This window comes from Scomber scombrus, chromosome 20 (assembly GCF_963691925.1).
Source record: "Scomber scombrus chromosome 20, fScoSco1.1, whole genome shotgun sequence".
NCBI classification, from domain to species: domain Eukaryota; kingdom Metazoa; phylum Chordata; class Actinopteri; order Scombriformes; family Scombridae; genus Scomber; species Scomber scombrus.
This window is the reverse complement of record NC_084989.1, coordinates 18,827,013-18,849,245: the sequence shown is the minus strand read 5'-3', so window position 1 is coordinate 18,849,245 and position 22,233 is coordinate 18,827,013. Positions and strand designations below refer to the sequence as shown.

Here is a 22,233-nt window from a genome sequence, read left to right as displayed (position 1 = left end):
CAATGTGAAGGTTAAGTTAATAAAACCATTTTACTCATTAGTTGAATTGGTAGTGACACCATATCCTGAATTTCCCTCCAGGTGCCAGATCAACACAGTTTGCAGTCAATTTGGGAGCAAAATAATTGGATCTAGGGGTGTTATTGGGTGATAAAACAACATTGGGGATTTCATCTTTTAAATTATACTCCATCTTAACTCTATATTTTTAGTATAATTCCCTACAAGTCAAAAAGGTTGCTGTAAAACGTTTGTCTTTTGCTCCTCTGAGAATGGATGATGTGGTCAACTTGGAGAGACTCCAATGATGACAAGGGGTATCATATTTAGTTTTAAATTAAGCAGTAACAAGTAATTTCTTAATAAATGACTGTTAATAGTATTATAATGTACTTAAAGATTGACCCAGACTTTGAGTTTGTTGCTTGTAGTTCCTGCAAAGTTTGAGGCAAATTTCTGAAAAGGCTACATAAGCTGCTAAAACCCTCTATTCTCAGGGCTGCAACTCAGTCAAATCTACATGTGAGGAAATCATAGAAATAATGGGAAGAAAATATGCTTATTATAATTAGAGATCCCTGCTTGTGTGGTAACAATATGAATAGAAACTGCTAGTCGCTAATGCAGCACCATTTTTTATGGTGCAGTTTCAGCACATTGTAAATCTGTATAGGCTAAAAAGGCATGGGTGTAAAACAGCTAACTCAGTGACTGCATGGTAGCACTACGCTATAGTTCCTGCTAGCACCCCCTAAAGCATGATGGGACTGTAATGAGAGTCCGCCTAGGGCATCCAAACATCCAGGCCACCACTGGTCTCATTTAACACCACATTCCTAGCCTGTGCAGTACTTTAAAAGCTACCACACATTATAATTATCAATGTGGAAAAGTGTAATAAAACTGTATGAAAAATTATAAAATTCAAGAGAAAATATCACCTTTGAAAAGATGTATATCGTATAGTTAGATAGAATGAAGATCGAACAGATAAAAGTGATTCTGCTTCTAAAAATGTTAACCTGGCAAGTTAATTTCTCAAGTCTGTCTTAAAATATAGGTGAGTCCCTAAATGAACATAGACACGGTTTTTCTTGACACAATCATTCCTCCTGTTCATACTGACCATTAGAAGACCCCTTCATGATCCACTTTCAATGGAAGTGATGGAGGAACAAAATCCACAATCCTTCTTCCGTGCAAAAATGTATTTAAAAGTTTATCTGAAGCTAATATGAAGCTTCATCTGCCCAAATGAGTCAAATCAAGTAGATATCTTTCAATGTTATCGTCTTTTTAGTGCCAAGTCCCTCTTTTTGTTACCATGCTTCAACTGCAGCTCAACAGGGAAACACTGTCTGAGGGAACATAAAGAGAGAATTTGATGCTAAAAGACTGTAAATGTGGCAGATATCCACTTGATATGACTAACTCAGACATCTGGAGCCTCATATAAGCTTCAGGTAAACCTTTAAATGCATTTTTACCCAACATGACTTTGGTCCCCATCAGATAACTTGAAAGCACATTTGAAGAGGATCTTTTAATAGCCAGAATGAACAAGGAGGAATAATTGCAGCGAGGAAAACCTCTTTCAGTGTTCATATGTACACCTGTTGTTTCAAGACAGGCTTGAAAAATTGTGGCTCCGTCCTTTAAGGTATGTTTCTTTTTTTTTTTTTAATTTATTGGCATTTCATTATACTGCCTCCATCAGACATGTCATTATAGAACATCTTAACTGTGTACAGGGGTTTAAAAAACAAAACAAAAACATTCAAGTCCAAACATGCCACTTCCTGTTTGATGAAATCTTGATGTTAAAATTTGAACTTTTGACCTTAATTAAAACCCTCTTTAGGTCCATCAGTGCCACTTTTCTCTTACTGGAACGCACGCACAAAAGATGCATCATTGCTGTATGTCTCATCAGGCTTTGATCACAAACACAGCCTGATCCAAAGTCCCACCCTCCACATGAACTGAGAAAAAAATGACTAATAACACCTAATCTTAGCAATAATTGTTATTCATGTCAGTTTGGTGCATAAAAAGCAGGTCAGGGAATCTGTTGGCTCACAGGCGTCAGTAAAATGCAAATGGAACAAAGATTCGTGACAAAGATTTATTTACATGTTATACTGTGTCAGTTTCTTAGAGCCTCACCATGGATGGGTTATCGGTTGGTCATGTGCAAATGGCATGTGTTTATATGTGCCTCTATGTACGTATGTGTGTGTGTGTGTGTGTGTGTGTGTGTGTGTGTGTGTGTGCAGTCAGTGCGTGGGTGGATAGTGAGCTGTTCATCTCAGACCGTCTGTGCAGAACAGCTGACAGACACACACACCCGCTCTGAACAGAAGGCTCCACCCGGGTCCTCGGACATTTGCTCTCACACACACACACACACAAACACACGCATACACACACGTGGCATGCCTTACTGTGGTATTCGGTTCTTGCTGGCTCTCCTGGGTGTGTCTGTGGCGACAGAGGGAAACATGATACTGTATTTGTGTGTGTGTGTGTGTGTGTTTGTGTGTGTGTGCATGTGTGTGCGTGTGTGTGTGTGTGTGTGTGTGTGTGTGTGTGTGTGTGTGTGTGTGTGTGTGTGTGTGTGTGTGTGTGTGTACAATAGCATGTACAGATCACATATGCCACAGGCGTTTGGGGCCAAAAGGTCTAGGCATTGTTGATTTGGCGACAGTGAAGCGTTGGTGCGGCTGAGGCTAAAACAGTATGGGAGTGGTACACTTCGGTGGTAATACAAGAACTTACATTGCACAGAATGCTGGGAATTTCGTCCCATGTTCACCATCATCTGTTCATACAGGAAGCCGGGCTAAATTTCTCCTCATTTCAATTCATTCATTTAAGGAACGTTAGACATGATGTAAATCAGCTGTAAATTTGCTGTGACACCTCTCAAGCACTTTTGATGACGCCAGAGTTGTAAGAAAAGGCTGCCAGAAGGATAATCAATGTGGGTTTGATCTTTTTTAGACTAAATATGAGACATGAGAGTGTAGATTACCTGAAAACACTCTTCAGATTTCTTGAGAAAAGCCAAGTCCTGTGTTTGTTATGCACACTGAGCAAACAAGTGATGCACAGGGGAATTTTACTGTTTCGGTCACTGAGAGGCCAAAGACACTCAATCTCAGCATGACGCAGCTCTTGGTTGCTGCATTATTGTCGCAGGCTCAGTGTTGTTCAATGCATCAGTTAATGTTGATTTAAATGATTTTAGTGCCTTAAAATTAGTTTAAAATACAGAATGTAATGTAGAATTATTAGAGACAAAGTTTTTAAAAGGTGTTGAGACAAACTTATGTAGACTAAAAATGTTAAATATGCTAAAATGCTGTAGAAAACTACGAGTGATGACTTTGCCATTATTGGCTGATTGGACTGACGAATGCAAACATTATATTGACTTTACATTTCCAGTTTAAAAAACATCAAACAATCTTCTTTGTGCAATTTTAAATTTAATTACTCTATTATTATAAACCCTATGTCAGATTCATTTCAAGTGGGAGATAATAATTTTTAGAAATTAACATATTTTACCATCAAAAGGCTTTAGTGCTCATGGTGTTTAATTAGTGAACATATTTCCATCTGTAAATACCTGATGGGAACAAAGCGTTTACTATCACCTGGAGAATATCCTGCTTCAAAGTGATTGATGTTCTGTTTACTGAGAAATTCAAATTTCCAAGTAGAAAATGTCTAACTCAAGTGAGCGTTTCTTTGGTGTAGCATTGCCTGGAGCAAAGTTGCATTTTCCTTGCTTCAGTTGCCTCTTTCCACTGACTTTTCATGCATGAGGCCTGTGCTTTTTTAAGCCTCTGTAATTGTATTGGCACAAGACTTGATGTGATAGCGAGAGGAAAATAATGCAGACAGTCTCGTGGTCGAGGTTTCTTGAACATTATTCAACAAGAAATACACACAAAATACACAAAAAACAGCTATTAAAGGAGTAATAGAGTTTGCCTGGTTTATATCCCTGATGCAAGATCATCCCGGATGACGCTGGGATTTAAACTGGCAACTTTCCGGTCGTAAACTCACTTCAAATCACCGCAGGGCTTCCAACATCCTGCATTTACAAATCCCAGGGACAGCGTGAACGCTTGTCTAACTTTTATTGTTACCGAAGCTTCAGAGAGCTTGGACCAGATGACACACAGCCCGACTGGGAGGGCCAGATCTTTTACAGGCCTATCAAACATCCTAGAAGTCACCACAAAATCTAGTTTTATTAGATATGCATGTCTCTTTATGTGTGTGTGTGTGTGTGTGTGTGTGTGTGTGTGTGTGTGTGTGTGTGTGTGTGTGTGTGTGTGTGTGTGTGTGTGTGACAAAGAGATAGAGGGTGTTTGTAGGAGTTTGGCTTGCCTGCTGTTGTGAAAAGTGTGCCTCTGTGGGAGTTAAGTGTGTGAGTCAGCTATGAATCACACTTTTTCTGCACCAGTCACACAGACGCGCATACATGAACGTACACACACAATGCACACCTGAATTGTACATGCAGACATATGGACACATGAATGCATGATTGCACAGATTAGACTCCATTATACTACAAACCCACATCCACTGAACTGTCAATTTATAGAAAAACGTGAGTAGGAAGATTTTAGTGTTCTTACAGTTGTTATACGGTAAAATAATGATCCTATACAATAGCCATACATACTTTACTGTATGCACATATTACCTGTATAATACTTAAGTTCCTGTTTCATTCTGTGTGGGGGTGTGTGTGCTCGCTGATGTCACTCACAATTTGAGTCATTAGCATTCAGGGCATTAACACTCCCCCCTCTCTGCCAGCAATAAGCGATGCTGATTATCAATGAACTTTTCCTAAATGGTGTATCTCTCTCCCCCCTCTGCTTCCCTGCCTCTCTCAGCAGTAGTAACACTTTGCCTGTGAGAGCCAACATTGTTTTAATCAGCTTCACGTCCATTAGGAACCGTACGCTATTAACGCTCATTAAAACACAAGTCTCGCTGCTGGTGGAGAGAGTGCTCAAATGGCATAATTTAAAAAAAAAAAAAATGCATTATCGTAATTCAAAAGTATACAACCTGGCCAAATGTATGTGGACACGCAAACATAACACCTCTTTGGGAGTGCTGGGAATGTCATTCTAGATGAATTTTTCTCCCATTCAGCAATACAAGTGTGAGGTCGTCCACTGATGGCACACAGGCAGGCCAGTCAAGTTCTTTTTGAATCTGGATAGTGTACTTTATTAAAAGTAAAGCTCCTGAATTCAGACCATTTTGGCCATGTGTAGGCAGCAGAAACAAGCTGTAAATGCAACAAAACTGACATATTATCAAGTATAAGGCAATTAGCAAATAGTTACCTGTCTTATTATCAATCATTTGGCATTGTGTTTCTGGCTACGTGGTGAATGTAAGTAAAAAATGTACTCTCCTTTTAACTCTGCTGATTTGTGGTGTACAGTGGATCTTTGGAGCATTTTTTTTGCTGAAAACAATGAGCCATGAGATCCAAACCAGGCCAGAAAGCCAAAACTATGAGCTGAAAGAAGTTTTAAAGCTTTCATGACAGGAATTGCAGAGTCAGCATGGAATATAACATTTGCAGGTTGAGTATTTGAGTGTCTGCCTGCAAACTCAGTTTTGTAAATGTGTGCATTCAGTTACAGGCAAGGGTGGAGAAGTTTGAGGAGATGGGTCCTTACTTTACTCTACTCCCACTTTCTGTTTAAGCTGCAAATCACTCTTCCCCCCACAAATGCATACAGTGAATTGTTTCAATGCTGTGTTTTGCATTGTTTAAATTCCATCCAAAGCATTGCCCTATTTAAATAAAGGCAATTGAGGTGCTCCCAAAGTTTATTTAGGCTATCATAGGTTATGAATTATATTTTCTCAACAGCATTTCTCAACAGCATATTGAGAATTCGCAAAGGTGAAGCAGAAGGAAACTACCCTCTTTAAAAGTGCTTTGTTATTGGATTACTTACTCTATTATTGTGTCTACTACTGTTACTATTTTACCGTACATACTTTTGGGTAATTTAAATACATACTTCAACATTTAGAAAAATATGCATATTCCCTTTCTTGTAATGGGAAGATCGGTAGCCACACGTAATATTGATCTTCTCATATTACCCAAAAGTCTTTAAAAAAGCATAATTTAAATGTTTAAAGTAAAATCTTAAAAACCCTTTGTCATGTTAACAATAAAAACCACATCCATCGTTTAAAAAGAAAAAAACTGTCCTGAGACGTGGAAACATGAGACTTGTGGTCGGAAGCAAGCAGCAGTCTCCTGCAGCTAATTCCACTTTTTGCCATCTATTTATCTATCCACCTAACCCACCCCTTGTTTCTATGGAAATCTTTCATGGCATCTATTTCGGACGTTGTGGGAGGCCTTTTTAACCTTAACCCTAACCCTAACCCTAACCCTAACCCTAGCCCTAACCCCTAACCACATTACGTGAAGACATGCCCTTCTCTGCATGTGATCAGCTAGTATACAGTTTTCCTTCATTAGTTAGGCAGATAAGATTTAGGCATGAAGACTGAGATGGTAAGGGTGAGAATATTAGGGACAGAGCCAGTCAGAGGCAGATGACAGGGGCGAGTCTTTGCAGAATGTGGGTGGGAAAAAAATAACACTTGTGGGAATTCTGTAGAAGTCTATTGGACTACCCTGCATGTTAAAAACTGATGCTAAAGTGGTACCTAGTGTGTTAAAAACCAAGTCCGTATGTGATGAGTTGGGAGTGAGAAGGCTGGTGTGGGAGCGTATGCAAAATACTTTGCATGCAATTTAATTTTTATGAGATCTTTTCCTCTCCTCCTCCTTCCATTTTTTTGCTGCTTCTCTTCCTCCGCTCTCTTCCCATCCTCTATCGTCTTTGTTAGCGTGGTTATGATAGATGAGCGTATTATAAAGCTGGGACTATACTGTATTATAAGGCGGGGGAAATCAATGCTCATTCCTCAGAGGTGTGTGTATGTGTGTACTCTGTGCGTTTGCCAGCTGGCTGTTTGTTAAGAGGTTAGAAGCTGGATACATTCATTGTTTTGGGAGCCAGGGGCTGCAGCTGAGCCGCTCTGTCTTGATCTGCTTTCCTTTGACTCAGCAAACCCGGTCCGGCCAGCTGAATACACACACACACACACACACATCCACACATTCACACACACACACGAACAATGCTCACACCCACTTGCTCACTCACACACTCGCACATCTAAAGAGACTGTCCCACACGTACAACACAGACGTTACACAATCCAACAGAGAGTAAAGCCTTACCTGGATGATTGCCTAATTGCCCATCCATTACCTCTTCTGTTCCAGTCTCTCAACTCTTGTTTCAGATATAGAGTTTGTTTTAGGTCCTTTGGAGACTTTAGCTGGACATGAACTCATAGATAGTGCTGATCTGAGGCCCTTTGTTTCTTAAATCAATAAAACTTCACATAATCCTCCTTGCTCTGCTGTAGTCTCAGCTCTACAAGTGTACGAAAAGTGCTCATTCTTTTTGCACAGGACGATGCAAAAGCTGTTATTTTTTAAGATGTATTTCCTGTGCATCTATAAATAACTGAGGAATGCTTTTGCAAACCATGCTACTGTCTGAAATAAATTTGGATATGGAGGTAGTGTGATGTTATTAGTGATGCAAACTTGTAGTTGGATGGTTGGATGGGAAGAGTGTGAAAAGTAACTTTAACATGGGGAAAGCACCTTTTCCATGTCTTTTCCTACCTACTCCACATTATTGTCTTGTAACCATCACCATGATTGTAAAATCGATAAATGGGCCAGACCAATATGTCAGCTGAAATTAACTCATTGCAGATACTGTATATCTATATTGGCATATATATGTCAGCTGATAAATAACAAGAAATTAAAGTACAGAAATGCCAAAGATAAGATTTTAACCAGTATGACCTTTCTGTAGTTCAATAAGGAGAGATCAATTGGAATTGCATATTGATTGAAGCTAGCAACAGAGAAAGATATATGGCAATTTGACTCCATACACGTGAAGCATCTTCATTAAGAGCCATATGAAGATAGGAGAGAGGACATGCAGTGGAGCCGGCAGGTGGTTGATAGAAACCTTTGGATGAGTCTTCCTGGATATCAAGGAGGGTCTTAGTGGTGATGGGGAGGAGGTGGGTTGCGCAATGGCAGATCTGAAGGAAAGAATAGCAGGGTTGAGATGATAATCAAATGGCACCTAGTCAGAAATGTCATTAAGATGGTTAAGATCACGGGTATGGTGATGTTTGAATTGTGAATGGAGGGATTTTGATAGTGTTGGAAAGCAGTAGTGGCAGAGAAGATTTACCTGTAATGAAATAAAGGTAGCATACAAGGAAAAAGATCTTCCTTAAAACTTTAGCCATTAAACTTTCTCCAAAAGCTTAATTTAATTGAATAAAATCATATATCAGAGTGTAGTGGCAAATATATATTTCAACTGTCTAGTACAGTTTCTGGCTGCAAAAAAACACAAAAAATGTTTTTTGGGTTGTGTAAAGAAATGTTATATTGGGCCATATATCATCAGTTGTTTTTTTTAAAACCTCAAAAACCCTGTATGAGTCAGACTATAATACTGTCATCTGCCACAGTAAAGGTAGCAACAGGTCTGTGAGTCAAAACACAAGCAGTGGTGTAAATGTCCTTCATGAGACTGACTTTGAATGTAAAAAAAACTCCATCAACTGTTAAAAGATTTGAATTCTTAGTTGCTAACTTCAGTTTATTTTTGCAGTGCAAATTACACCGAGGCTATATGTGTTCTCCACAGTTCCAGTCTTAAAATAAACATCAGTGTATAGCCTGCATTGGAAAACAGTGAGAAAAAGTGAATGTGAATGCGTCATTTATTAGCTAAGGTTTTCAAATGTACTGTTATGGTCTTTTAAAGCAATGTCAAGCTTCAGTAGACGTACGAGAATAGAAGTTTTGTTCATCATCTGTATCAGTCGGTTCAGCACTGTGCAAGAGGGAAAAAGGGAATTTCTTTATTTCTCTCCATTTACACTCCTTTTAATGGAGAAATAGGTCTCAGAGTCACACATTTAGCTCATAAATGGATAGGAACTAAATGTTTTCTCCCTTTTGAAAAAAAAAGACAAGCTAAAAGGAAACAAAACAAGGCCTAAAATGCCCACTGTGGCTCTCAGCTATTTCTGAAAACATGTTGCATTTTATACTTTTACTTTATGCTACTCTGGCTTTGAAATAGTGTTCTATAAAAGTGCAAACAAGCTAAAATGTCTTAAACACATGACACAGTAGCTGTTGTATTATCTGACACAAAGTGGTACGAGTGAAAATCTGTCTTGCATTTTCTCGTGCAGATTAAAAGAAATCTGTCCTGTTTGAAGGGAGTCTTTGAAGAGGAAATCCAGCGGTGAAAGTACTGTGTAGAAAGCTGATTAGTGCTTCTGGAGTGCAAACCTGAAACCTATAATTTCAACTAGTGTCTGATTATTGATCAGGGAATGAATGTGTGGAAGATTATCTGAGCAGTCAGGTCTTGAACAGTGATGTTGCTGTCGAGATGAGTCCTCTCCAGCGCCTTGGGCCCATAATTCCCAGCTTCTTTACATGTAATCTTACAATTGCCATAACTACTAAATATATGGCTACAGTCAGTTTAGCAGCTATAAGCACCTTCAGCCAGCATTTAATCCTTACCTGACCTTACTCGTTCTTTTCCACTTTACTTTTGAAAGCAACATTTGCCTAAGCTTGCTGCAAATCTTTCTAAGCCTAAGTGTTACTGAATCCTTAAAGTCTTTCTTTCTATAAAATGTGCATTGAAGTAAGATTATTTCAACCTTATTTTAACCTTATTCCAGTGCAAATCAGCTGTCAAGTGTTTTTGCAACTGCATTTATGACCTTTTTTTGACTCTAAGGTTTGTGCTATGCTACCTCAGTACACTTTAACAATGAATTTTACTGCAACCACTGCAGAATATTGCGGATAAGCATTTAATGTCCAGAAATTCACAGTATAGACATCACTGCTGACTATCCCTGTGACAAGATGGTTGTGACAACAGGTTTTGACCCAGTCTTGTTCAATTGGAAATTCAACATAGAGACAAGGTGAAATATCGACAATGTGAAACGACAATGTTTAGCCTACAGTTTATTGTACATTGGAGTTTGATAGAAGAAACATTTTCATCAATAACAAATTCTCAAATCTGTTTTTTGTTCCCTCTCTCTAAAAAGCAAAAGAAAAACATTTATTTATTGTCTTTGTGGTCGTGATCTCATTTTGTAACAAATATTGAGTGTATTGTGTGTAACCTTAACACTGTGTGTGTTTGTCATAGGTCTGGACGACTGCTTGCAGCAGTATGTGTGTGTGTTTGAGCGCGGAGGTGTGTGCGGGGAACGGCTGCTGAGGATTAGCCACGCTGAGCTGGAGGAGCTGGGAGTTTCTCGCATCGGACACCAAGAGCTCATACTGGAGGCAGTCGACTTGCTCTGTGCTCTGGTGAGTTTGTGTATTTATGTTGTACTTTAAATGTAGTGCTGGACTCTCATTAGCCATCTTTGCAGAGCTGCTTTAATGTTTGCCGTTCTCCTTCGGTGCCCACTGTGATGGACTGCAGTGAGTTAATTGTCAGTGTCTGCGTTAAGCTCTTGCATTTCCCAAATGACACAAACAAAGAAACAGTCTCATTGTTAGAGTGTGGGCTAGTGGGATAAATCCTATTTAAACTATATATAGGGTGAGGAGTGTGATCTTACACATGTATTGAAAAAGTTCCACCTAAAATTGATTAATCTTACCTTTAAAACCACTCATGCGGTATTTGGGGAGAGAAATACTGGCCATCAAATAAGCTTTTTAGATAGTAAAAACATCAAACTCTGTTGGATAATGCACAATTATTGGCTTAATTTGTATATTTCTTATATGCCACCAAAAATGTGACATTAATTGTTTGAAATGGATCATTAAGCAGAAATTGAAAGCAGAAATTACAGACACACTAATTGTAACTTTAGAAGCATCATTAAAAGACAAGTAACTGAAAAATATGAAGGCCTGGATAGATAGAGAGTCATGTCTTGTTCAAATGTAAAGTACTTTCCAAAGTAAGATTTACTCAATTTAACAAAATGTAAACTAGGTGCCATCTTTTTTTTTTTTTACTGTGCATGTTGTTGCACTCCATACAAGGTGGTCTGGAATCAATATTCCGTCATACTTCAAACTTACTTAAAGATAAATAATAATAAATGTATTGCACTTCAGTGGAAAAATAATCTAAAGCACAAACTGTTACTCAATGGATAAAAGCTGACATACACTGCAAAAGGCCTCTGACAGATGTTTCAGATATATGGGGGATGCTTTATGCACTCTGGAGAGCTAATTAACCCCCCTAACTTTGCATTTCTGATGACGTGATGAACTAATGAACTATATACAGTACCAGTCAAAAGTTTTGGACACACTCTCTCATTCTAGTGAATGGGAAGATGTGTCCAAACTTTTGACTGGTAATGTATATAATTTTTCTTTTTCCTGTATGTTCGTTTTTCTTTATGTTTTTGTTCTGATTTTATCACCTTACTTTATGTGAAAAAATGTGAAAATCAATAAATATATTCAAGCAAATACATAAATAACTAAGAGTTTGAATGCTTTAAAAAGACACAATTAACACAAATCTATTGAGCGTCTTTCAGTTGGAGTCAGTATGATTTTCTCTGGACGAAATGTCATAAAAATCATTAATATGCACAAAACAAAGCTGGTAAACATGTTGACGAATAAGATTCTTATTTGTATTCATGGTGGTTTGTTGTCTGACTGTTCAACTAATCTGTGTTTATATCTGTGTGTATGTGTGTAGAACTCAGGTCTGGAGACGGAGAGCGTGAGGACTCTGGCTCACAAACTCGGCGCCTCTGCCAAAAACCTGCAGAATTTCATTTCTGGCCGGCGCCGCAGCAGCCAATCAGAGAGCAGAAGCTCACGGCGGCTCCCCAATGATCTGCTTACCTCCGTGGTCGACCTCATCACCGCTGCTAAGAGCCTGCTAGCCTGGCTGGACAGGTAAGGCTCTCTGCCACTGTCTTTGTCCTGTGCACAGATTCACTGAGTTTATCCAATGCAGATAACAGAGATTAGTTTTTGTTTAACTTTTCCAAACTGTTCCAAGTGTTGTTCGCGTTATCCACACGCATATTTCGGGTCAGATTCAGCCTCTTGTGGAGCTGACAATCACAACAGAATGTGCTGATTGATAGGCTCGCCTTAAAGAGACAGGAGCTAAAATGGCCAGTTTCAGAGGCTGAACCGAAAGGCAGCATAAAAAGCCAGTAAAAGAATAAACAAGGATGTATTTGAACTGTAAATCATGCAGAAATATTCCAGTAGATCCTCAGACTAAAAATATACACCAGGAAATGTGCATGATACCTCCCCTCTAAAAATACACTGCATTAATAATATACATCCATTCAATTTGGGTTTAATTACCGGGATGTTTCACAGTCATGATTATGACTTGGATGGTGACATGAACGGTAGCCTATTTACCATTCAGAAGCTGATAATAACAATAAATAACTCCCATAGGACATGAGCATGAAATCATGTTGTATCATCTCTCCTCTTGTTCTCTTGGAGAGTGATAGATGGTGTGAGAGGTTATATCAGGTGCTGGATGAGGTCCATTAGTTTAATGTCTTTCATCTGGGGCATGAGACAGAGGCAGTGTAGCTGTGCCCTTTTATTTGCTCCATATATTTATCTTAGTACATTAGCAACAGAATGATTCAAATATTTGCCCCTTTTGTTAACTGCAGCGAATCTTAGGTTCATAATTTCAATCAATCAGTCTGTCTTCACTCTCCCTAAGGACAATATGCTGCTCAGCCAGGTGACAGTAAGTCTTTTATCAGTTAAATACAGTAACAAGAGATTAGCTGAACCTCCAGACACTGAACCACTATATATACCATTTAGAGTTGCATTGATTAATTAAATCCAAACCAACCTTATGCAAAAAGAAAAAGGAATAAAAGAAGAATCCCACAGTAGATCCAACCTACTCAAATTCATCTAACATTTACAAGGTTTTGAACTTCAGGTATGAAAAAGTACAAAAGTACAAAAGAATTTGAGACATACAAAAGATGATTGTGTAACAAAACCTTCACCTTCTATAAACTAGCAAAACTATGATTCTTTTTTTTTTTACTCTAAATTCACTTTGTACAAGTAAAGCTGTGAGAAAACTAAACTGAACTATTGAAAGCTCCAAAATAAACAGAATAAAGAAACATTTTAGTGTCACAGAGATTGCCATTGGGCTTTATTCAACTCTTTTATCCAGCACCTATAAAAGTATTTATTTTATACTCAGTTTTTCTTTTATTACAACTAAATGCTCCAATCTGCAAAACAAAAACTGTCCTCCACATTTCTTTGCAGATGTTGGTTGTTGATATCTTTTGAGAAATATGTTTTTCTTCAAGTCAGTCCTCTTTTCTTGCCATGTTTCTCTTCTTCTCCCTGTCACTTCATTTATTCATGACTCGACACGATCTCCTGAACACGACACACACACACACGCACGCACACACACACACATACATCAGATACAGAACTAAAGGTCTTTGACATCGGTTCTTGAAATGCCAGACACCCACATCTGTCCTTGGGCCATCTTAGACACACAGACGCATAGAGAGGCACAACCACAAGCACACACACACACACACACACACACACACACACACACACACACACACACACACACACACACACACACACACACACACACACACACACACACACACACACACACAGACCCCAATAAAAACACCCACACACGCTTGCAGACACACACCCACATCTGCACACACTGACACACGCTTATGCAAGCGTACACGCGGTCGCCCACACACGTGATGCAACTGTAAATGGCAAAGCGACATTGAGATAGGGATAGACTCAGCAGGGCCGCCACTTGATGCTCTCTGTTCTTCATTTTTTAGACATATCTATGTGTTCAGGCGTTGTTCAAGACTGCTTTTATGTTTTTATCCTGCACGCCATACTTACCAAACGTGATCAAAAGAGCATTTTCCAGCTGTGTGAGGGTGCACCGATATATCCAAAATGCATAACTGTTCATTTCAATAAAATCTCATCTTTTAAAAATTGATTCTGGATGCCTTAGAGTAACAAATGAGCAAGTAAAAGCCGATGATTTTTCAAAAAAATCAGAGATGCATGGTGGATGATATGTTGAACTAACGATTTCCACATTGTTGTGCTTTCCCTGCATGGCTAGAATCTGCCTCGCATTAAAGCTTGCAATATGAATCCTTCCTTAAAAGGCACATAGGCACATTAGCATAAAGCGTTCAGTATAAAAACTGAACTTTCATCTTTCTCTGATTGCTAGTTATTAGACCTCTCAGGGATGGAGGAGAAGTGCAGCAGCAGTTCAGCACCCAGGCAGTGAAACTACAGCCTTTTCTTGTTTTTCTTTAATTGACTTGAGAGGGCATTTTGCAACCTTTTCATGTATAAAATAACACTTGTCTGCACAGTGCACATCTATTTTTCTGCCTCTGATACCCTGTTGCCTTCTCATATAGATACAGTATATGCTGATGTCTTGCTCAGCGGTGACAAACATGATTTCCATCTCTGTTTCTCCGTGCAGACATGAAATCAACACTCTTCCTCTTCAGATCTGCCAGGGAAAAAGACTGAATTCATCCTTCCACTACTGAAATATGTGTTTCTGTCTCTCTGAGCTCCTCATTTCCTCTGTACATGTGCATTTGAAAGCACCCACCTACAGTATGAATTAATAACACGGCCACAGAAACTTCAGTTAATATGTGATGTATTTTGCTGATAGCTTGAAAATACAGTGGTATGAGGAAAATGTTGAGCCTAATTGGTACTGCTATTTTTTAACCAATGTAGTGGATGAGCAGATATTAAATTCTGATCAAGATACAGCAAAAAAAAAGAAAACCCCAAACAAACACCAAATTTATTGTAATGCAGCCTTTTAAGATCAGGTAATATAATGTTTCATATCTTTAATCATGTCAGTGTGATTGGCTGCTGTCTGATTGATTCAAAGTATTTTTGCCATCAGGAAAAGGAGATGATTCACTGCACACATTTTTCTACAACTTAGGAAGGATATCAAGTCATATCAAGTCCCAGTGAAGTCGGGAGTCATTTGTGTTCAGGTCAAAGTCGAGTTTTTGATTTTGATTGGATGTCTAAAGTAATCAAATTCATGACTCAAGTCGAAGTCGTGTTGCTCGATTCCACATCACTGAGCCTGCAAGCCTTCTGCTTTCAGAGAGTTTTCTGTTTAAAGCAGATAAGATGGCTATTGGTCTGGTTTGTGTATAGATGCTAGACAAACTAAGCATCATATCTTGATAAAAGAGAAATATCAGAGTAAATAAAGACAAACAGGATAATGACATTAAGTTTAACATATCTTAAAACCAATTAGAAACCTTCTCTGTGGTATAATAACAAACAAAAGCCCATGGTACTGTCTAAATATCCATGATGTCATATAAAAAAATACCAAAAAGATATGGAAATATCAAACTTTGGATGCTTATAATGGAATCACAGTCTTTTGGCTGATTTATTGTAGAAAACAGGATTTTTACCAAAACATGATTTTCTGTTATGAGCATTTTTAACATGTGTGAAATGGACACAGGTCTTCTCAGCCGTCTGTTAAGCTGACGTCATATCATACTCTGAGTCGGCCCTCTGTAGAAAACAAAGTGTTGCGTGAGCATTGTTTGAGGGTTGGAGCCTCGTGGTTTGCAAACAGAATGTGCAGCCTTAGGTCCTACATATATATAGCACACAGCCTCAATACTGATGACCCAAATCACACACACACCACAGATACATCATACACTAGAGGCTGTGGCCGAATTTTAATCTGGGTCTTTAGAACAGTGAAACAAAGTAATGTGTTTCTGTTGTTCAGTGCTTCCTTTATATGTTTTGCATGTTAGTAATTCTGTTTGGTTTTGATGTCATTGTGTCTGAATGCAGTCATTAGCACCCCATTAGCTGCAGCGCATTTCTTATCGTTAACACCTTGCTAAAACCTGAGTCTGTTATGTTTAAATCAGCCCGGGCCTCATTTATAAACATTGTGTTTGCACAGAAAATGGCTCTAAAGACCCTCTTCTCACAGGGAAATTGGTTTTCATAAAAGCAGACTTGACAACACTGCAGTGGAAACTCTGAGCATTCATGCAATGATTTGAGAGACATTGGGAATTGATGGTGCCGGTAACAAAGCAGCATAATAAATCCACAAAGGTCTAATAACTCTTTTCACACCATTTTTTATCACACAAGAACATCCAGGTCTGAAACAGTGCATTTGTTTGTTTGTTTCTGAGCGGTTGAAATGACACGTAGTCAGCGTGTGGTGGGTAAATTGGTGCACTCTTGTGCTAAAGTACAGAATGGCCTATTTACCTGCTTCACTACAAGCATCATTATTTAGCCTGGGCTGTTGCCTCCATCTCTCAGTGGAGGAGTATAACCGTTGAGGCTCCCCAGGAAGGATAATTCTGTTCACTTAATCATCTGAATGATCTTTTAAAGATATCCGATGTCAAGAGTAGAGATCTTTGCTCTTCTGTGACTGCACTAAGGCCAACTTTTACTGCTTAAATCTTATTTAATTGCTCACACCAGAGTTATGACCACTGAGGATAACCTTTGACTTTTTTTTCTACATTTTACTGAATAACAAGCTTTAGTTGCATTGATTTACATTTTATACACATGTTCACAATAGCCATTTCATTCATCATTGATTAATTGTAGTCTAGATGGAACACAGTATGAGGCTTGTGTGCATGTGTGTTGCATTTCAAGTTCATTGAGATTAATTAAAGGAAAAATCCACAAACTGGGATATTTTACACTGTTATACACTGTTCATCAGTTATGCATCAGTTACATTCATGTGTGGCATCATGCACAGTTTTGTGAATGAGGATGAAAGGTCCCAAACCTAAAATCCAAAGATTTTCATTTAACATAAAGTTTGTATTCATGACATTATGTTTGAGCTGTTTATAGTCTTCTTTCAGTCTTGAACACTCAGTTGATTCATTGATAAGTTGATCTTTAGCAAATTAACCGCTAACAATTTTGATAATCAATTAATCAGTTGAGTCCATCTTTTCCATCTTTAAAATACTTTTTCTTTCCTTTACCTTGCTCTGAATTGGATATTTTTTTTGACTGTTTGTCATAAAAACAAGTCTAAAAATTCTATGAAACTAAAAAATAATCAATAGATAAACTGATAATGAAAGTAAACATTAGTTACACATATGTAACAATATAACGTATTTCAAAGAAAAAAACATCACACTCTTTATTAGAAATAGGTTCTTTTTTCGAGGTTTACATCATTTAATATGAGGTCACCTGTTTACACACTTATCTCTGTCTATTGATATGTAAGAAATACTATAGGCATCTTCCAAAATTATTTTAAAATATCATAGCAAATAATTATTAATTATATTAATAATAATGAATTAATTATATTAATATAATAATAATTTAAGTAAAGTATAAGTTAAATATTTGTCATTCTATGTATGCAACTTAATTTTGCCTGATTTTTATGCATGGCCAGTGTCACAGATTCACTCAAGAATGAATCAGTTTTTAAGTGCAATATGTGTCCACACAACGTCTGTCGGGTGTCATTCCCCCCTCCCTGCCCCCCTTTCCCCCCATCCCACACCACCACCCTTTAATAATGGCCCTGTCCATCTCCTATGTACATTATCGAATGCAGCAGAAACATTATAAGACATACTGCTGTGTTATCTGTTCCTCCCAGGTCTCCCTTTGCTGCTGTGGCAGACTACTCAGTAACCCGAAATAATGTCATTCAACTCTGCCTGGAGCTCACCACTATTGTACAGCAGGTGTGTGGAATTGTTTGTTGGTGTGTGTGTGTGTGTGTTTTGAAGGCTGATAGCTCTTATTCTCCTCCACTTGAAGTGTGAGGCAAAGGGGAGCTGCTGTGGGTTGCCATATCCCCTTAAGAGCGGTGTATGTGTGTGTGGGTGTGATGCAGCAGTCTAAGACTCTGCTCGCCGCATCCTTGAGCTTGACTTGATTCTTTGCTATTTACGTGTTTACAGTCTGTCCTTTTGTATGAGTGATGTGTGTATAAATAAAAGATAAACGTGTCTGTTTGTGTGGGCGTATTTTTATCCGCGAGGGCATAGAGTGTGCAGGTGTAGGGTTCAGTAATGTGAGGCCCAGACAGTACACAGTGTGAACGGTGAGACGGTGTGTTTTTGAACGTGTGTGAGACAAGATGTTCTCTGCTCGCGCCACATTAAATTTTTCCTTGTCCCCCAGGACTGTACGGTGTTTGAGACGGAGAACAAAATCCTTCATGTGGTGAGTTTTGCTTCCTCAGCCAGCTGTCGCTTATTTGCTCTGTGTTGATGGGTAGCTTTCTGTTTTTGTAAGACCTCACATTTCCTCATATCCATTCAGACATTGAAACTCCTGTCTCAGTGGTGCCTCCTGTAGCGTTTTAAAGTAATAGTTCGACATTTCAGAAAATAGGTATTCACCTTCTAGCCTGTGCAATAAAGGATCGATTCGGGTTTTTTTCAAGTCTGTCTTACTACAATACTGATGGGCCTGTGTGGAAATGGGCATTTGAAGCTGTAAAAATTGAAATGATCCCCCTGGGATTAAACTACACTGTAAGAGATGAGGGACAAACTCCACAGCTTTCGTTTTGAGCAAAAATGTATCCGAAAGTTCAGCTGAAGCTATTATGATGCTGATATCTGACAAAGCTTAAAGATCCTTGCTGCCCTGTGGCGGAGGGATACAATCTAGAAGTCACATTGTTGCTGGAACTGGCAAGGTGACTGAACCACATACTATATTCTTTATTTCAACTGTTGTCAGCTTAGTCGGTTCAATGTGGCCATGTTCTTCAGATGTTTTTTTTCACAGCCATTCTTCTACTGAGCCTTGAAAATACAGTGTTCATGCCCATCTTTTAGTCACAAGGCCTCTGGAAGTCATTTTGTTATTGTTTTTTTCTTTCCGAACACAGTAGACAAACAAACAAAGACACAAACCATATTTCATGTCTCATTAAGCACAGAGGCAGAGCAAGCAAGCCGAGGTCTAAAGGATAAGGGCAACAGCTGGAGACCTGCTCTGAGATGTTATATCTGTACCAAAACACTCAAACCCCCAAAATACTCCAGTAGTGAGCAGGTTTTGAGTAGAAAAAGCCGCATTACATCAACAAACTTACTACCCACATGTCTCCCTCTGTCACAGCTCAGAGTGGAAGTTCATTACATGGAAAAAAGGGAATTTCGTACTTGACAGACTGTAACTTTGGACGATACCGACTTGAGTTAGCTGCTTACAGTAGTACAGTAAAGTACTTTTTTTTTTGCACCACCTCTTCTGTACATTTTTAGATGAAGATTAATCATTACATACCTGCAAATTACACCCAAAAACTTGCAGAATATTAGTATAAAACTAATGGACCTGCAAAATAAAGTGTTAGCAAACAAGAGCAATCTTATGCTAGCAAGAGTTATTCAGCAAATAGTACAAGATGGACAGATTTTAACAAAGACAAAAATGAAAACAGTTCAAGAAATGTACTTTGAGCAAAAATCTAAACTATGAATAAGCTTATCACACTCCTCAGCTTATCGAGCTGCCAATACAGCTTTCAAAAAGAAGCATGACTGAAAAAGTTTGGGAGCCACAGTTGTGGATTATCCAGAAAACACACCGTCAACATTTCTTATTCTTACAAAATTTCTGCCAGGGAAATGATCCCTAAAACTGTTGTCAGCATGTTGTGTGGATTATTCATGAAGTCTTCAGTTGTTTCTGGTAATAAATATTGATGGTGAATTTTTCAATGCAGTGAATCCCACAAATGAAAACTTGTATTTTGTGAAAAATAAAGCAAATACACCAACGCTAGCTGAGAAAATATCTTCTCTTTTGGGTGAACTGATGCTTTAAAATGCTACAGGAAGCACCAGTGAACAAAAATAAACCACAGCGATGTTAAAGCTGGCAGCTTACATTCTAAGCTACAGGATTTAGATTTGAAGAGATATCTGAAGCAACAGACTCTGCTTCACTGGACAAAAGGCCAAATAAGTGAGCGACACTCCAAATACGTTTTCCTCAGTGAAGACGAAACCAGAACATTTGATTAAGAAGAGAAGAAGCAGGAACATTATTTGTGAAGGGAAACAAAAATGATTTATTACTCCTAGAGTCATAATTTTGATAAATGCGAGGTAAAGGTTGTTCATATTTTTCTCTTATTGTCATCTCTGTCGTCTTAATAAATCACCACTGGGGAACCTGTTTGTTATAACAGCTCTGTGTGCTGCTGCTTACTTGTCCTCTCTTCTTTTTTCCTCTGTAGTGCAAGACTCTGTCGGAGGTGTGTGAGCACATTGTGTGTGTGTCATCAGACCCGCTGGTTTCTCAATCAGCCCACCTTGAGCTGGTTCACCTCACCAACATCAAAACCTCTGAAGGACTGGTAATGGCTCTGTGTGTGTGTGTGTGTGTGTGTGTGTGTGTGTGTGTGTGTGTGTGTGTGTGTGTGTGTGTGTGTGTGTGTGTGTGTGTGTGTGTGCATGCTTGGTTTGATTGTGTTATAAACTGGTATCCCCTTTTGTGATTGTATGTAGGCCAATTTGTGTAATTACATATTTTGTGTATTTATGCTATTGAAGGAAAAACGTCAAAACTTTAGCAATTACATCGTAATGGGTGTCCAACTGCACAACCCTCTTTTACTTTCTTCAAGTCTTTTCATCATTATTATTACAGTCATGTCCTGCCAATGCAGGGTATGAGATTGAAGCAACAATAACAAAGTGACTAAAACAGTACCAAATAAAGCTGTTTCTAACTGCCTCGCATCTGCCGGAGCTGAAGGAAACAAAACTAGAAATATGTATTTGATCTTCAGTCAGGAAGTTTGAAGGAAAACGTTTCATTTGGTGGCTGAGAGAGCTCAACACACTGCAAGTAAATATACAAAACACAAGCAAATGAAGAGAAGATCTTCACCACTTTGACAGCACATGTCACATCTAAAAAGAAAGAAAGAACACTGCAGTTGGGTAAAACCCCAAATTCAGAAACACATTTGACAATTTGACAACCTAAAGCTGCAAATACAGAATCAGCACAAGTTGCACTAAACAACATAACTGAGTAACAACACAATACAACTTTATGAGGGACACAAAACTAATAAAAATGCTAGTTATAAGTAAAAGGCTGTGTGTATCGCCAATGATCATTCCAATAAACATTAGTTAGCCCAGTTTTTAGTGTTCTTGAGTGGTTGACATATTCATTAGTGTTTCATGTGTTGTGTTGGCGGTGTATGTGTCAAATTGGCAAATGTGTTCAATAATCTGCTTGTGTTTAATATATTCGCAGCATTTTTTTCCTTAAATGCGATGTAGGTGTTGTCGAAGTGGCGAAAAATCTCTTCTTCATCTGCTGGGGTTTTGTGTCTTTGTCTGTCATTTCTTTAGTCAATTAAAGATCGCTTTTATTTCCTTCTGTCCTCCAGGGAATGTACATAAAGTCAACCTATGATGGCCTCCATGTGATCACAGGAACTACTGAAGGGGTAAGAATCTCACAGTCCCATGTTTTATACAAGCACTTCACACGAGACACAAATTAAGTACTTCCCACAAAACCAGTGATGCTGATTTGCCTCCACAAGCCTGGGGCGTTGAAGGGTATAGAAAACCAATCCTTACTCAGAATATCGGTAAAAGCTGACAACATTTGGATCCATAACAGAGTATCAGATTACATAGAGATGACTCTGCAAGGCTTTCCCACTGCAACATTATAGCTTATTTAAGTATGTTGGAAAACTTCCAAACGCTACAGTCCAGGGATCAATAAATTCAGATCAATTCATAGTTGTCTGTCTTCTTTCTCTCTCTCCTCTCTCCTGCTTTGTAGTCTCCAGCTGACCGCTGTAAGAAGATCCATGCGGGAGATGAAGTCATTCAAGTCAATCACCAGACTGTGGTGGGTTTCTTAGTGTGTGTGTG

At 38.6% G+C, this 22,233-nt stretch overlaps 1 protein-coding gene across 1 annotated transcript in view; it reads left to right on the top strand.

Moving 5' to 3' along the window:
- Positions 1–22,233, top strand: part of cnksr2a (connector enhancer of kinase suppressor of Ras 2a) — a 44,118-nt gene that overhangs the window by 1,441 nt on the left and 20,444 nt on the right. Inside the window, exons 2-8 of the mRNA XM_062441846.1 lie at positions 10,383–10,546; positions 11,919–12,121; positions 17,958–18,045; positions 18,488–18,529; positions 20,565–20,684; positions 21,735–21,794; positions 22,142–22,210. Coding sequence (XP_062297830.1) covers positions 10,383–10,546; positions 11,919–12,121; positions 17,958–18,045; positions 18,488–18,529; positions 20,565–20,684; positions 21,735–21,794; positions 22,142–22,210 — 746 coding nt within the window. The remainder of the gene's footprint in view (positions 1–10,382; positions 10,547–11,918; positions 12,122–17,957; positions 18,046–18,487; positions 18,530–20,564; positions 20,685–21,734; positions 21,795–22,141; positions 22,211–22,233) is intronic.